Source organism: Podarcis erhardii (assembly GCF_964252035.2).
Source record: "Podarcis erhardii genome assembly, chromosome: 2".
In the NCBI taxonomy this organism is placed as follows: Eukaryota; Metazoa; Chordata; class Lepidosauria; order Squamata; family Lacertidae; genus Podarcis; species Podarcis erhardii.
The window spans coordinates 37,429,240-37,445,377 of NC_138498.1; the positions used below are offsets into that span (position 1 = coordinate 37,429,240).

The following is a 16,138-nucleotide window of genomic DNA, read 5'->3' on the forward strand; positions in this document are numbered from 1 at the left end:
GGGGATCTAATCTCATGGAAAACAATGAAGGATTATGAGAATTCACTTCATATTTTGTGTCTGCCGTTTATGATTTTTATTTCTTTCTCTCTTTTTTCAAAAAATAAAATAAAAAAGACATTTCTCATTCGTATGCAAAATTGGAAGAAGATGTCAACCACAGGGTAGCCAAGAGGGTTATTTAGGATAATCAGCATTCCACTTCTCATTCCTATTTTAGCCAGATGGTACAGAGAATGAATGGAGGAGATAGTGTGAAGAAGATGTAGCGGAAACATTTCTCAATCAGTTGTCAACATTTCAGCTGGCAACTGAATGCTGCTTCAACACTGGGGATGGGACAGCACGCATAAGGACACACAGGAGCAGGGCAGCTCCCCTGACCACCTGTTGTTCATGTTGCTTTTGATTCCTGGGAATTAGAGGGATAGGGGGCCAAGGGAGTGGTGAGGTTGATGCGGTACAAATGCATCGGCAGGGACAACCCAGTGCTCCCACTGGTGTGTTTGCACTTTTCCAGCCTCACCACTGCCTCAGCCCCTCCCACTCTACCTGCCAGGAGGCAACAGGAACATGACCAACCGGAGGTCAGGTGAGCAGGGCTGCCCCACCATGCTGCCCAACACTGACTACACTTAAGGACAGCAAGCTAGTTTAAGTGTGCAAGGCAAGTTGCATGGCCCCCTGCATCTTGCCCTCAGCATTTGCTGCCTGTGAAGAAGAAGAAGAAGAAGAAGAAGAAGAAGAAGAAGAAGAGGAGGAGGAGTTTGGATTTGATAACCTGCTTTATCACTGCCCTAAGGAGTCTTAAAGCGGCTAACAACCTCCTTTCCCTTCCTCCCCCACAACAATCCTTTTGTGAGGTGAGTGAGGCTGATAACCTTCAGAGAAGTGTGACTAGCCCAAGGTCACCCAGCAGCTGCATGTGGAGGAGCGGAGATACGAACCCGGTTCACCTGTGGTAGCCAATTCACTCTAACCCAGGGGTCAGCAAACTTTTTCAGTAGGGGGCTGGTCCACTGTCCCTCAGACCTTGTGGGGGGCCAGACTATATTTTGGAGGGGGAAAATATGAATGAATTCCTATGCCCCACAAATAACCCAGAGATGCATTTTAAATAAAAGCATACAATCTACTCATGTAGAAACACCAGGCAGGCCCCACAAATAACCCAGAGATACATTTTAAATAAAAAGACACATTCTACTCATGTAAAAACATGCTGATTCCCGGACTGTCCGTGGGCCGGATTTAGAAGGCGATTGGGCCGTATCTGGCCCCCGGGCCTTAGTTTGCCTACCCATGTTCTAACCAAAGATAGGTTTGACTTTGGAGCAGAGGTTTGGGCCACACAGGTTGTGAAGGCAGGTTTGTGGCAGCATGAGAAAAATTTCATCAAACTCTCCACTAAATAAAGGTCTCTGTGTAATTTGGATAGCATTGGCCTGCAGTTCAACATTCTCTACACAATGGCTCCCTCTAGACAATGGGTGAACCTGCAAATTAATGAGGAGTTTTTGGCTTTTTTTTTTTAGTTATTAATATTACAGTACAGTAAGTAAAGTTTATTTTTATACTCCTTTGAGCCCAACGGCTCCCAAGAGGTGCGATTATAACAAGGATAATTTGATCTTCACACCACAGGTTTTTCTTTTAAATTATTTGAGGAGCTGCACTAAGAAGAAAAGCAGACAGCTGGTCAACAGTATGTCGGCTGCTGGGGGAAAAAGTTATTAGGAAACCAGAGATGTGTTAATATTCTTCTACTTGAGGAATAGAACAGAAATTTCTGGCTGGTAATGATGAGTAAAGTCATATTAAATCATCACCTAAAGGTTAAAATCCATAAATACATATGTGCAAATAGACTGGAGAAAGCGAATGAGTAGTCACTGGTGAAGCAGCTTCGTGATGTCACAAATCGGCCGGCCAATTGAAAAAACAGGCCGAGCTTCTGAACCAGCAGTGGTTGTGCAGGAAAAGGAAATTCATCCCCTCTAGATTGTCATGCCATTTGGATATGTAATATAATGTAATGTAATGTAAATAAATAAATAAATAAATAAAGGGGGGGGGGGGACCAAATACTACAAAATGTGAGCCAGTATGGTCCAAGCTTGGTTTACTGCTGATATATCACATGACCCACCTTAATATCCAGGCAATCATTGCATTCTCTTAAATCCACTGAGCTCTCTGCTCAGTTAACATAATTAATTCCTCAACTAGCTGGTATGAATTCCCTTTGACAAACACGACAAAGTTAATCTGTGTAGTCTTCTGAAAATGTCTTGTGACTTTCATATGTTGGGCTTTGTTAAGTATGCTTCTACACTGACAAGACTTAAATGGAAGCAAGTTCCTTGTTTCTGTTACTCGTGTACAAGCACACATAATCTGTCAGAAACAAGTTCCCCTACCCTGGTTTCACTCAGGTGAAATCTTTCCTGAAGATGTTCCTTAGGAATCTGAGCCCACACATCATTAATTCACCTTCTTCTGCCAAGTGCCTTCTCTTCCAGGTTCAGTTTGTAAGATTTGCAGTGGAAGGACATTGTGGTATGTGTACTAAGTCAACTAGAAAAGCTAATCAGTTTTGGAACCTCTTACATGTGGCTAAGACTTTCTTTTATATCTCGTATTGCCTCCTTTTGATACACTGCAATCAGATTAGGGCAGGAGTGGGCTGACTTTAAGCTTTTAGGATTTACTCTTTTTCTTTTACTGGAACCCTGAGACCCACCCACTGCAGCCAGGTTCAAACAACATATATTTAGAATTAATGGATTCTGAGCCCAGTCATTTGCTCTGAATATCAAAACTGAACTGAGCTCAAAGCCCTTCTGCAAAATCCTTCTGTCATTTTACTGCCCATTCCCTAAGTTTGGAGAGATCCTTTTTACACTCTTCACAATACCTTTTTGTTTTAACTCGCCTGAACAATTTGGTATCATCAGCAAGCTTTGCTTTCTCCTGGCTCATCCCAACTGTATGAACGAGTTAAAGAGCACAGTCTGAAAAACAATTCTGGTGTGTGTGTGTGTGTGGGGGGGGAATGGACGGATGGTCTCCATTTTCTACATTCCTCCATAGGGAGAACTGTCAATTTATTCCTACTCTCTGCTTCCTGTTTCTTAACCACAAGAAGACCTCTCCCATAGCTTCTAAGCTGACTGTGATGGACAGCAGAGCCAGACCAGAATCTGGTGATGCAGTCTCCCTGAAATTCCACCAGAGTGCTGGAGCCTCTCTCTGATTGGCTACAAAGTCAGCTAGCCACAAAGTGGGGAGGGGAGGGAAGAATAAAAGGAGCGGTTTCTGAGGGAGATAGTTAGATAGGGCTAAGGTTCAGATTGAGAGATAGGGCTTGATTTAAGAGGAGAGATAGGGAGTAGGATAGGATTTGACTGAGTTAAGTGAAATATCCATAGCAAGCCTTGCAGCTTAGATAGGGAGACCAGGTTAAGGGTCTGGGGAAGGTATACAGACAGGAGTGTTCTGGGAGGGCTGTGACTGAACTGGGAAAGGAAGAACCTGTGGGAATTCAGGCTACTGGGTCTCAGTATAGCCAGGAGGGGAGAGTTCTTCTAGGTACGGAAGATACCCAAACCAGTAACAAGGGGTGAGGTGATCAGGTGTGGGATTGCTTAAGGAGTGGGTAGCTGAGGAAAAGTGCCCCTCACTCATGAACCAATGTATTAATCGGTATCCCCCCAATGGGCTGGGCTTGCCCTGCCAGCACTTTGAATTAGACCCAGAAGCTGTTAACTCGTAGAAAGCTTTGGATATTGGCATAGTGTGCTCTCCCAGATCATTTCTCAGTAACAAGTTGACTAGCACCCTCTGGAGTGACTGAGATTTCCAAACCCTTTTCAAAGGCAGTTTCATGTAGAGTTTGGTGCAGTAACCCAGTCTAGTGTTGCTGATGTGGTGTATTGTGTCAGCCACATCTTGTTCCTTCAGCATTCTGCCTGAGCATGTACTGGGTTTTCTGGCAATAGAATAATAATAATAATAATAATCAATTTTTTTATTTATACCCCGCCCATATGACTGGGTTTCCCCAACCACTCTGGGCAGCTTACAGCATATCTATAAACATAAAACATCAAGTATTAAAAACCTCCCAATTCAGGGCTGCCTTCAGGTGTCTTCTAAAAGTTGTGCAATTCTTTATCTCCTTGACATCTGAAGGGAGGGCGCCACTACCAAGAAGTCAAAAGCCCATATCTTGTGTTTAGTGGCTGAATAGGAAACAGGCACTGCTGTAAGGATGCTGTGCAATACCACCTTTCAGGTATGCTCTTCACAGTTCATAAAAGGCTAATGCCACGGGACTATCCCTGCAATTGCCACTAGATGGCATCCAATTCACGACGAAGCCTCTTCCGAATCCTGGCTCCTAGCAGCGCATCCTTCCCAGAAGGAAACAACACAACCTATTCGCAAGACTCAAAACGGAATGTTTTGGATGGCCAGGATGCTACAAGGCAGCCGCCGAGCTGGGATGGAGCTGGTCCCTTTAACCACTGCATTTCCATCTGTGGCTGGGAGTCGCCTCTTGAATAGGAAACAAGCGCAGGAAATGGCATCTACCTGGAAGTGCTGAAGCTTGGAGAAGGAAAGGAGTGAGCGTTTGCTGTAGGATTTTTTTTGGGTTGAGGTGAAACCTGGGCGAAAACTGGCTGTGATGAAGGATCCTGTGAACAGAAGAGTCTCTGGGTCCAGGTGTCTCCCACCTGGTCAGCAACAGTGGATTTAATACTTGGAGAAGGGAGGGCTGCTGCGTTTGCTACATCAACCTGCATTCAAAATGTGACTAAAACATTGTAGGAATCAACACCATCTAGTTCTCTTTTCTGGATTCACACCTATTTCTTCTGAAGCAGACGGCAACAGAGGCAGAGCACCTGGGAGGGAACCGAAGATTGGATTCCCTTTAATATACCTGGATTTATTATTAGGGCAATTCTATATTCCTTTTCTATACACATCCTTAAAAAAAAATGCCTCCAGTCACGGGCTCTTTATAACAGTGATTGGACTTGTTACATGTCTGCTTTCCTTCCTTCCTTCCTTTTTTTTTTAAAGTTTGAACAATGATTACAGTGAATTCAGATGGGAAAATAATGGTCAGAAGATGTCTCGTCACCTTGAGGCCTTTTAGGTAAAGTTCTCCTATACATACCTTCCTGCTGGGATGCTGGTGTGTGTGTGTGTGTGTGTGTGTGTGTGTGTGTGTATGTGATTACCACTTAAAGACTGCATGCTGACAACCTCCCCTCCTTTCTAAGGGGAGAGGCCATTTGAGTTGCATGCCTGCAATAAGAAGCAAGTTTGCTTTTGAACTCACCTGAATGCAAATAGGAAGATGCCAGTCCTGTTTGGTAGGGTGTTTGCTAGCTCATTCATGATGCTGGGATTTGTTGAGGGTTGTTTTCTCAGAGTGAAACTGATCCTTATTGATATTTGTAGATATTGCAGGGGATCAGTGCAATATTAAACTTTGTCATGGTATCCTTAGGTATAGGTTGGTGTGAATTGATGGCTGCCGGCTATGAGATTATTCTGGGTCTATAACATATATTTCCTCTTAAGCCTCCCAGTGGAACGAATGAATTTCAGCTACTCACTGCTGTGTCCATGTAAAGTTTTCTTTTTTAGGGATTGTGTTTCAGTTGATCCTCATGGGGCCATTATCACCCATTGTCATTGTTTTGGGGCTCCTTTCTCATCCATGCTCAGACTTCCTGCTATCTTCTTTTGAAATGATGTAAGAAGATTTGAAGCTTATTCACTGATTGTTTTCCAGTAGCACTTTTCTTTTCTTGGTTGTGTAAGGGTCCATAAATTAAAAATACACATACCGAAAGAGCATGAAGAATGAAAAGAAGATCAGGAGCAAGTGGAACTGATTGAACTTGCTCTAGGTGGACTTTAAAGCAAGTTCGTTCTTTCTTAGTTTAGGATGCTGGGTGGGTTATGTTATTCAGATGTGAGGAAGTCTGATGAGCTTCAAAGGGGGAGGGAAACTTAAATTAGCTGCTTGGTCCATCCCCTCCAGGGCTGGGCCCCTGCACTTAGCAGCAGTGGTGCTGTCAAAGCAAGACTTTCTAAGAAATACATATCATTATAAGAACGGCTATTTGACTTAGAACCATTGGCACCTGAGTTTGCTTTCCTCCATTCTTCTCTCCCTGTTTCCCTTTCCTTGTGTGTTGTGTCTTTTATAATGTAAGCTTGCAGGCAGGGACTGTCTTGTTCTAACTGACGGTATGTAAACCACTCTGGGAGCCTCTTTGGCTAAAGAGTGGGGTATGAATGCTCTAAATACATGAAGTCAGTCAGTCCAGGGCCCCCTTCAAAAGAGTAGGAGGGCTCCCAAATGCAACAGGACTGGCTGATAATGTTTCATAGTGAATGAAGTAAGCGCACTTTGCCATCTAAAGAATGCTGCTCTCCCCTGCCCCCCACCATATTAAGTCCAGGGTCTAAAATCATTTAACTGCACTACTGCCCATCAGACGTACGTGAAACTTTTACAACCTTTCTCAACCTTGGGTCCCCAGGTGTTGTTGAACTATAACTCCCATCACCTCTGACCATTGGTTCTGCTAGCTAGGGGTGGCGGGCATTGTAGTACAGTAACATCTGGGCACCCGAAGTTGAGAAAGGATGCTCTAGAATGATCTCAAGAAGAGCAAGACTGTTATATAAAAGGGACATGGACTATGGCGTACAATGTTACGATATAGTAGGTGTAGTGAACCTTTGGTTCTCCAGGTGTTTCTGGACTACATGGGACTAGGCTAGTACTGTTGTGGTGAAGCCTGAGGTGAGATATGACTCTGCTGTTCACTCAGATGAACCTAATAAGAAAACTACTACTTATCTTACCTGGCAAAAAGCTGTCAAGTAAATAGCTCAGGTAGATGAAAATGGAAAGCGATCAACAAATATTCCAAAGCTGTCTGTTGGTTCTGCAATATCTTAGTCTCCCTTGCTAACAATAAGCAGGTTTGTGGGTTTAAGAAATAGGAAGAGATAGTAAATGTATGTGCAGAGTGAAGGGACTGAAGCCATTGGCAACCCATCCAAAATAAAAACTCCTAACAGCCTGTTCCTATCAGAGTTTTGGGGGTTGTGTTTTTTTAAAGGCCTTCTGGGTTTAGTGGGATGGCAGGAGAAGCATTTTCAGGATTTCCATTTTAAAAATATATCTTAGCAATCCCATGCTTTGAAGATTGGTGGTATGGCAATTTTCCTGATTTAAAATTTTCCCGTAAAGCTACTCACCAGGGGGAAACATACTGTTATGGGATTTCAGCCTAAGAATATTGTAAATTATTCTTCATAAAAAATACCTCATTCAGTCTAACACAACCGATCTTTTTGTCAGGGCACCCAGGATTCCACCCCCCTCCCTAGAGAAGCTTGCCTAGCACCAGCTTTGTTATAATTTTGGCATCATTCAAAAACCATTCAATATATATTTGCTTTAAAAAAACCTTATGTCATCTTTCAAGACTAAGCCTACCCAGGGCAGTTCACAAAAGACAGTTAGTTTCATGTGCATAGCATGCAGAGCAGGACCATTATGCTCCCAAATAATGTACAGAACAGTCCACTTGCAATACTTCCCATCCTGCTCCCCATTGAGCTTTCTTTTACTCTTGTGATCTCTTCTGCACTGGCTATTCATCAGAATTGTTCCCAGCCCTTTTACCATGGGTGAGGAACCTGTGGTTGACCAGATGTCATTGGACTCCAACTCCCATCGACCCCAACCAGCATAGCTAATGGTCAGGGATGATGAGAATTCTTGTTTAGCAATGACCAAAAGGCCACAGGTTAGCCACCTCACCTTATACCTTCTCTGGCCCTTCCTCCCTCCTCCTTGGATGATCTGATGTCTCCTGTCTGTCAAACACTGTTGTAACAATGGAATGTTTTTGGCACCTGAACAGCTCTCCCTCTCAGATGTGTTTCAGATTGTCTTGACTTTCTGTTCTCCTAAACCCTTCACACCTGCATGATGGCCAGTAATGCAGCAGATTGTGGAGCAGGGTCAAATCATGATGGAAGGGCTCCTTCTCCTCATTTCTCTGATCACAACACTGGTAGTTGGTAGCTACCAGCTACCACCTACCATTTCATGTGCTCGGGTATTTCAGCAAAATAATGCAAGTTTTATCCATTCTCCAGAATTTTATGGTCTTTCTTTAATTGCCACATCTGGTGTTTTCATCTTGTAGTGTTCTCTCTCTATGCATTTATTGCTTTTGTTCTGGGCCGGCCCTACTATTAGGCCAAGTGAGGTGACCACCTTAGGCAGCAGATGCTGCAGGGCAGGGACCAACAGCAATAGGCTGGGATCTTTGTGTGCTGTGTGATCTACTTTGCACCCACTAAACTAGCCTGCTGGCCTTAGGTGTGGTGGAGGACGCTGTCCAATTTTCTGGTGCTGAAATGAGATTCAGGCTGCTCAGCTTTTGCACATGCCATGGAAGGGGCAATCTCTTTCCCTTTGCCTCAGGTGGCAAATGTCGTGGACTGACTGTGCTTTTCTTATCATTGCATGTACTGTGCATTTTATTGATTCACATGGGGTGTACCAATAGGTATGCCACTGTATCATAAAAAATACATTACATTGGCACTGCAGTAATGTCATTTAGGAATCTCACAGTGCATTCCTATACATGTCTACCCAGAAGTCTCACTGAGCTGGTGTAGGATTGCATCCTTAGGCTGCTTTTGTCCTGCCTCCCATCCAAAACCAACCACAGGTGCCATTACTTGCAAGTAAAGAAGTAAACTTTTATTGTAGCCGTCTAATGGTACAAACTTGGCAGAATCTAGATCAGATGCTCCTGCAAGGCAAAGGAAAGCAAAGGCCAAAGTTCAGGAGACTGAGATTAGTAGCAAGAGGTCCAAGACTGAAGAAGAGCTGCAACGTTGTTCCAATGATTCTCCCTTTTAAGCAGAGGCAGAGAATGCTCAGATACTCACATCCCTGTAGGAATTCCTGTCTTGCAGATGAGCACTCGGCTTAGGGGGCTGAAACTTCTCTTTACTATTGATGTGCAGCCTCTCCCGAGGAGGCAGTGCTAGACCCACCTCCCCCTGTGAACCCTACCCTTCTGCCAGAGCAGGTCACAGTGGCGTAGCGTGGGTTGTCAGCACACGGGGCAAGGCAAGTAATTTGCGCCCCCTAACCCATGGATTTGTGCCCCCTAACCCTAACCCCCAGATGTTGTGCCCGGTGCGCCCGGCCTCCCCTGCACCCCCCACACTATGCCACTGGCAGGTCACACCCCTGAGCCTTTCTCCCCCTCCATTTGCACGGAAGGGGCAGTCTCTGGGGCTTCTGCCTCATCAGCCCCACCCCAGCCCATTCTGAGTCCTCATCCTCAAGTGCCTCAACTCCTGTTATGAATAGGAGTACTTAGAGGAAACCATGACTGCTGCATGCAGGGCTTAAGTTGAGCCAGTACTTGTCTGGAACATAGGAAATAATAACAGATACATAGTGATTTCCCCTCACTTCACAGAGAAGCCGCAGTTGACTCTTGCTCCTTTTGAATTGTGGGGAAGAACCTCAATTTCAGAAGGTCTTAATTGTCAACACTCATCTTCGCGGTGATTATTGGCTAGGTACACAGTTACAAAGCTTTAAGGCACTTATTCCCTTTACAGAAGGACAAGAATGAGAGGCTTATGTAAAGAGGAGTGTGGGCCAGGTGTAACTCTGATGAACCCATCACATGTCCCTTCCTAAAATATTTACCTCAAAATCAAGAATGTGAGAAGCAGGTATTTGAAAACGCATGTGCCACACAGATGCATTTATTTATAATAGAATCATAGACTTGTAGAATTGGAAGGGACTCTGAGGATCATCTAGTCCAGTGGTGGCCAAACTTGGCCCTCCAGCTGTTTTGGGACTACAATGCCCATCATCCCTGACCACTAGTCTTGTTAGCTAGGAATGATGGGAGTTGTAGTCCCAAAACAGCTGGAGGGCAAGTTTGGCCACCACTCATCTAGTCCAACCCCAAACAATGCAGGAATATGCAGCTGTCTTATACTGGGATCAAACCTGCAACCTTGGTGTTATCAGCACCATGTTCTAACCAACTGAGCTATCCAGCCTTATCTATCTATCATTACAGTTATATTAGACAAGGAGCTCCCCATTTTATCCCCTCAAGAATCCACTGAGGTAGGTTAGACTGAGGGACAATGATTGGTTTCATGACTGTGTGGAGATTTGAACCCTGGTCTCCTAGGTCCAACACTCTAACCACTACAACCCCTTGTCAGAGTGCTGCCTTGTGGAGTGTACTCTTGGTGGCAAAGCCAGATTTGTCACTGTGTGTAACATCCCTAAGGTAATTCAAATGCGTAACATGTGAATGTGACAGACATGTATATCATGCAGGTGCACTCATCCCAGCAGGCTGTGATTGGTTGCCGCTCTCCCTGTCGAAGAAACTCTCATGGTGAGCTAATGTGGGAGAGGTCCACCCAGGCCGTCTCTTCCTGAATTGTGTGTTTTACTGTTCTTAAAAAATGTGCCAGCCTTGATCTTATTAAGGTCCATGGCAAAGCTGACTGGCCTAATGCAAGATGAGCTGTAAAATGGGGTTGCGTGCAAAACTAGAAGCTGGATGGACGGATACGTCTCTCAGTAGCAATTCACTGGCTGTGCCAGTTGTGTCATGGGCTATACACAGCCATCAGGGAGAGCTGTCACCTTCTCTCATGTTGAATGACGGTTGGCTTAATAGAACAGCAGAACCCGACTTATTGTGCTGTGATGAAGGATGGCATGGGGAGGGACTGGCTGGAGTAGACTACTTTTTCTGACAAGCTTTAGGGTCTTTTTTAAAAAAAGCTGAGAAGTTTCAAACTAATTTCAGGGCCAATTTTCTTCCTTTTCTTTCTTTCATGCTGAAGTGTATAGTTTTGTTAGCAGAAGAGATGAAGCCCAGTGGGAGAGCATCTGCTTCGCATGCAGAAGTTTCCAGGCTCAATCCACAGCACCTCCAGTTAGGGCTGGGAGAGAGCCCTGTCTGAAACCCTGGAGAGCTATTGCTAGTCACTGTTGATAATACTGAGCTAGCTAGACCAAGCCACCTTACTCTGTATATGGCAGCTTCCTATATTGATAAAGACAAATGTATTTATGGTGTACAAAGAGCAATGGGAATGCATTCAGCCTCCCCACCCCACCCTCCAGATCAGGCATAGGCAAACTCGGCCCTCCAGATGTTTTGGGACTACAACTCCCACCATCCCTGACCACTGGGGTCAGGGATGATGGGAGTTGTAGTCCCAAACATCTGGAGGGCCGAGTTTGCCTATGCCTGCTCCAGATGTTGAGAATCCAACACACACAATAGCAGGCACCTCCGCTGTCCTGATTATTCCCATCTTTAAAAAAACAAGCCCAAACAACATGTGGTCATAGAAGACTGTAATAGAGAAACTCAGCTTGGACTTCACTATGGACTGAAGCATGTAGTCCAGAGACATAACCAAACAAAAGAAGGTGAGATGTTGATGTAGAAAAGAAATGAATGTAGAAAGACTAGCCTTCTGCTTGAAATCGGCATGCATGCAACCGATGTAAATATATTCTAGGTGCCACAAGCGTATGGTAAAACTGCTGTAACCTAGAGTTGTATTCAAAGAGTCTACTATAAAGCTGCATTGCTGAAAAAGGCAGCAGGACACACCACCAAGCAGCCTCCGTGGGAGTGAGAGTGAAAGCTTTCCCTTGGGGTTTCTGTGTATGATGAAAATACACATCCATCTCCCCGCCCCCCTTTGGCCTTGGCTGCTGCCATGGGACCCCTTCCTGCGAGAGTATTGCACTGTGTTTGCTTTCTAAAATTTCTAGGATATTTCCACCACTATAAAGTAGTAAATAAACAAAAATAAAATAAAATAAGAACCTTGGCTTCTGTTAAGTGCACCACAGCCAAATTGATTGGTACAATGTGATCTTCCTTTATTTATAAAGGGTGCATACTCTCCACTATTACTAAGGAAGATGGATGTGATCATGTTTAACCTGGGAAGATGGGTATTTCCCATTGATAGTAGCTGCAAATGATCCTTTTGCAATGTGACATTTTGTTGAACTGCTCTATTCTTAATCAAATGAAAAAGTAGAGAGAAAATGGTCACGTTGAAGGACACTGTGAACATTCCTAATTTGACTGCAGATTAATGCTGGGTCTTAACTGTTATGCCACTGGACTCCAGCGCCTGCTCACCTATTAGCAAAAAAGCTTTGGAAATGAAAGACCCCCCTTTTAACTAAGCAATAATTGTGATATTATGTTAGGATGCAGCAGCCACAGACTTGGAAACCTTTTCCCACATAAGAAGAGCCCTCCAGGACCAAGCCAGAGGACCATTTTGTCCAGCATCCTGTTCTCCTAGAGATCCACAAGCAGGACCTGCGCTCAACAGCAGTTTCCCCACTTGTGAGTCCCAACAACTGGTATTCAGAGGCACACTCCCTTGCAACAGTGGTGGAAGAACATAGCCATTGCAGCTAGGAGACATGGCTAGCCTTATTCTCCGTGAATTTGCCTAATCCTCGTATAAAGCCACCCAGATTGGTGGCCTTCATTGCTGCTATGTGCACTTAAAGTTATTCATTATGACGATTTATTTATTAAATTTCTATGCACCCTTTATCCCAGGATCACGTATAAGAACACAAAAATGCATAACATAGCAAAACACAATACTAATGCAGTGTGCTCACCTTTTCCTTACTTCTTATTATATGTGTCGTTTTCTTCCTTACTGTCTCAGTGACAAATGAATGGTACTGATTAGCTTGGGCTACACTAACCTTTATGTTAAATGTGGATGTGACATTAAGCGACAGTGGTGGCCGTAGGAATTTCTCACCCAAAGTGGGGGGGGGGGACGAAATTGGTGGCCTTTTGCTCTTGTTTCCTTTGCAAGCAGAAACATTCAAAGCCACGCTCTGCTTTTGCGCTGTTAAGAATAAGAAGGCTTCCCTTTGTGGTGCATCTTGAAACAGGGGTTTCTTGGGACCATTATACGGCTTAGGAAAATGGGGTAGGATGGAAATCAAATAATGTGCAAGTGGTTATTTTGCTTGAGGAAAACCAGAGTGAACGTAATTATCTGATCATCATATTGCCCCACTGAAGTTCTTGTAACTTACTTATTCTGATCCTGTCGGGTACTGCAGGCACTGCAGTTTCATCCTCTGAAATGCATTTGCAGTCTTGAAGTTTTTCATCTTCTAATGAGATTCTTCTAAACCAGGCAACTCATTTGACTGTTTCCCCTCCTTTCAGTTCTTTCCTTCTTTTTTCTTTCCTTCTCCCCCTGCTTCTCCAGTGGTCTAAATTAGTAATTAAATGCAGTGTTTAACCATCACTCCTTGCTCGATTATAATTATGAAGATTCAAATGCCTAAACAAGTCTGGCATAATGATGAGAGAGAGAGAGAGAGAGAGAGAGAGAGTGTGTGTGTGTGTGTGTGTATTTAATCAATGGGAAGAATCTGGAGAAAAGACTGAAGACAAAGCAGGGCCCACCCTGACAATTAAATACCACCCCCTTGACACACACCAGGTACCACTTCATTATATTATGTTTTGGGGAGAAGAGAGATTGTTGTTGAAGTGGCTGAACAGCATACAACAGTCTGATTTGGTGGTCTGCCATTGTGAATTGTAGCATTCCAGTAGTCTCTGACTCTTCAGCTGCCTAGGACACCCCACACTCAGGCTTCCGAGCAATTTTTGTTGGGGTTAAAAGAGAACAGGAGTGAGCAACATGGGCCCCTATGGTTGGCAGCTAGTATAAAGTCTCTAGATTGGCCTATAAATGTCATATAGTTACACACCTAACTCCTGGAGGTCCAAGACAAAGTTTTTTGAGAGGTTTTTTTTTTAATTATTAAAAAGAATCATTGTTGGCTAAAGTTAGGCTGCACAACATTTTACATTTTATGAGTAAGTAGGCAGTGGGTGAAATGACTAAATACACTTCAGAAATGACAGGGAGCTGTGCAAAAAGCGTTACTCTGACATTTGTGCAGGAGAACATCCCAGTGGATTTATGCCCTGTGGTGAGTGTTCTGATACATGCAGCTTTCATTCCTGTTAAGTACAATTAATTTGTTTAGCAGAGAGAAGTACTGTGTTCTCTTCCAGCTAACACAATGTTTACTCCTGCCCCGCAGCTTATTTAATCCAACAAGTATGAGGGAAAAAGTGGTGAAGTTTTGATGGCTGGGTTTGTCATTTCTTACTTAGGGGAGCAACGAAGTCACTTAGTAAGTGCCTATGCTTGATTGAGGATAAGATTGTGACAAAGCATCATCTTCCTCGTGGCAAAGAACCCTTAACTCCACACACTTGTGCTAGTAGAAAAAACCTTCTTCCCAGTTGTGTGTTTCCAAGGCCAGACCCAAATCTGGCGCCTGGAGGAGCCACTACCCACCTGGAAGCAATGCTAGATTTCAGAGGGATGGAAGTGATCCTTAAAGCTCTTTCAAAGTAGTGGGAATTTGTAGGGAATTTCTCCTGCATATTGTTTAGCTTTATACCTGATGATGCCTCCTCTTTTGTCTCCCTTTATAGGATATTTGTGGTTGGGATTGGATTTTTCACTCTCTGCTTCTTAATGACATCACTGGGAGGTCAGTTTTCAGCCAAAAGACTGGGGGACTCGCCATTCACCATCAGGACTGAAGGTAACTCACTCATTTGACTATGTTTGTCAGATCAGCAACCTGAAAAATAGCTTTTGCCTTTAAGTTGCATGGCTGATAAAGTTGGAAAGGCTGTTGCCACTCAACCAGATGTGGGGAATCTTAGTCTGGGGGGCCATTTGCATTGTGCCCCTCTAGACCTCTCTGTCTGGCCCCTGGAACAGTCCCCAAGCCTCCTCCCCAGGCCACACCAGTGGCATGCAGCCCCCAGAAAGTTGCCTATGAGAGAATGTGGCCTTGGAATGGAAAATGTTCCCTTCCCTTGCACCAAATGGTGAGCGAAAAGAAAGGGGGCCCCTACACCCTTACTGACAGGCATAAGAAGTGGCGCTAGTTGCAGGGATAGGCTGGGTCAGGTCCAGAATGCTCATTGGTCAGCAGTACCTACCATGGCTGATGAGGTCAGCTGCACCCTATTCATGTGCAAGTGTAACCCACTGACGTCTAGTGTTTTAATGATTCTGCACATGCTCAGTTAGTGAGCCAAAGCAGAGAGCAGCCACCATGACAGGCAGTTGCCTCAACACAGTTGGGATCATGCCCACTGTCTCCTCTCTGTAAGGTCCTGAACCCTGAAGAGCAGGGTTGTCAGTTTCAGTTTCTCAAGTGCCGATGCTCTTGAGGAGACTGAGGTGAAGGAGAAGAAGCCATTTGCCCTCTCTGGCCAGCAGGCTTCTGAAGACGTTTTGTGGTGATGCAAGGAACTTCAGGAAGGCAATGTGTTGTTTTATTGTGTTGCAACTTTATGTAAACTGTATCATTTCTGCACAACACACACAGAGAGAGAGTTGTTTAGTGCTTGAGAGTTTTGTTACTTATCTCAGTATAAGTCTTTTGCAGCGTGTCCCTCTGGAGACCCTGTACAAGGTATTTTGATGATAGTAAAAAAGTTGAAAGAGTTGCACAAGAATAAATGGTATTCTGCTTCAGAGGAGGTATGCTGGATTTGAGAGAAGCAGGAGTGGATATGGGTAAAGTCTGGTTTGCACATAGGCATCCAAGACAACAAGCTAAGGTCCAAAACCAACAGAAAGCTTAAGCAGGCCTGCTGGCAGGTTTGGTGTTATCTGCTTAGTTCTCCTTCCCCAGCTAAGATAGTGGTCATAGCCAGATGGGTGGGGTATAAATCTATTATTATTATTATTATTATTATTATTATTATTATTATTATTATTATTCTTGATGTGTGTTTTTTCTGATAGAGCCCTTGCATTGTTGAACGTTCCAGGGGCCACCTCTTCAGACCATGCTGGTGATTTTCTGTATGGTTTGTTTTATGTACGCTGCTTAGAATAGCAAATGATATAGCAGTGTATAAGTGTCTTAAATAAATAAATGAATGAATAAATGTCCCTGCTG

The 16,138-nt window shown here is 44.1% G+C and overlaps 1 protein-coding gene across 1 annotated transcript in view; it reads left to right on the forward strand.

Annotated features, from left to right (window-relative positions):
* The first annotated feature begins 4,369 nt into the window (after positions 1-4,369).
* Positions 4,370-16,138, forward strand: part of MGAT5B (alpha-1,6-mannosylglycoprotein 6-beta-N-acetylglucosaminyltransferase B) — a 168,061-nt gene continuing 156,292 nt past the window's right edge. The window contains exons 1-2 of the mRNA XM_081850723.1: positions 4,370-5,167; positions 14,649-14,761. Coding sequence (XP_081706849.1) covers positions 5,100-5,167; positions 14,649-14,761 — 181 coding nt within the window. The 5' untranslated portion in view covers positions 4,370-5,099. The remainder of the gene's footprint in view (positions 5,168-14,648; positions 14,762-16,138) is intronic.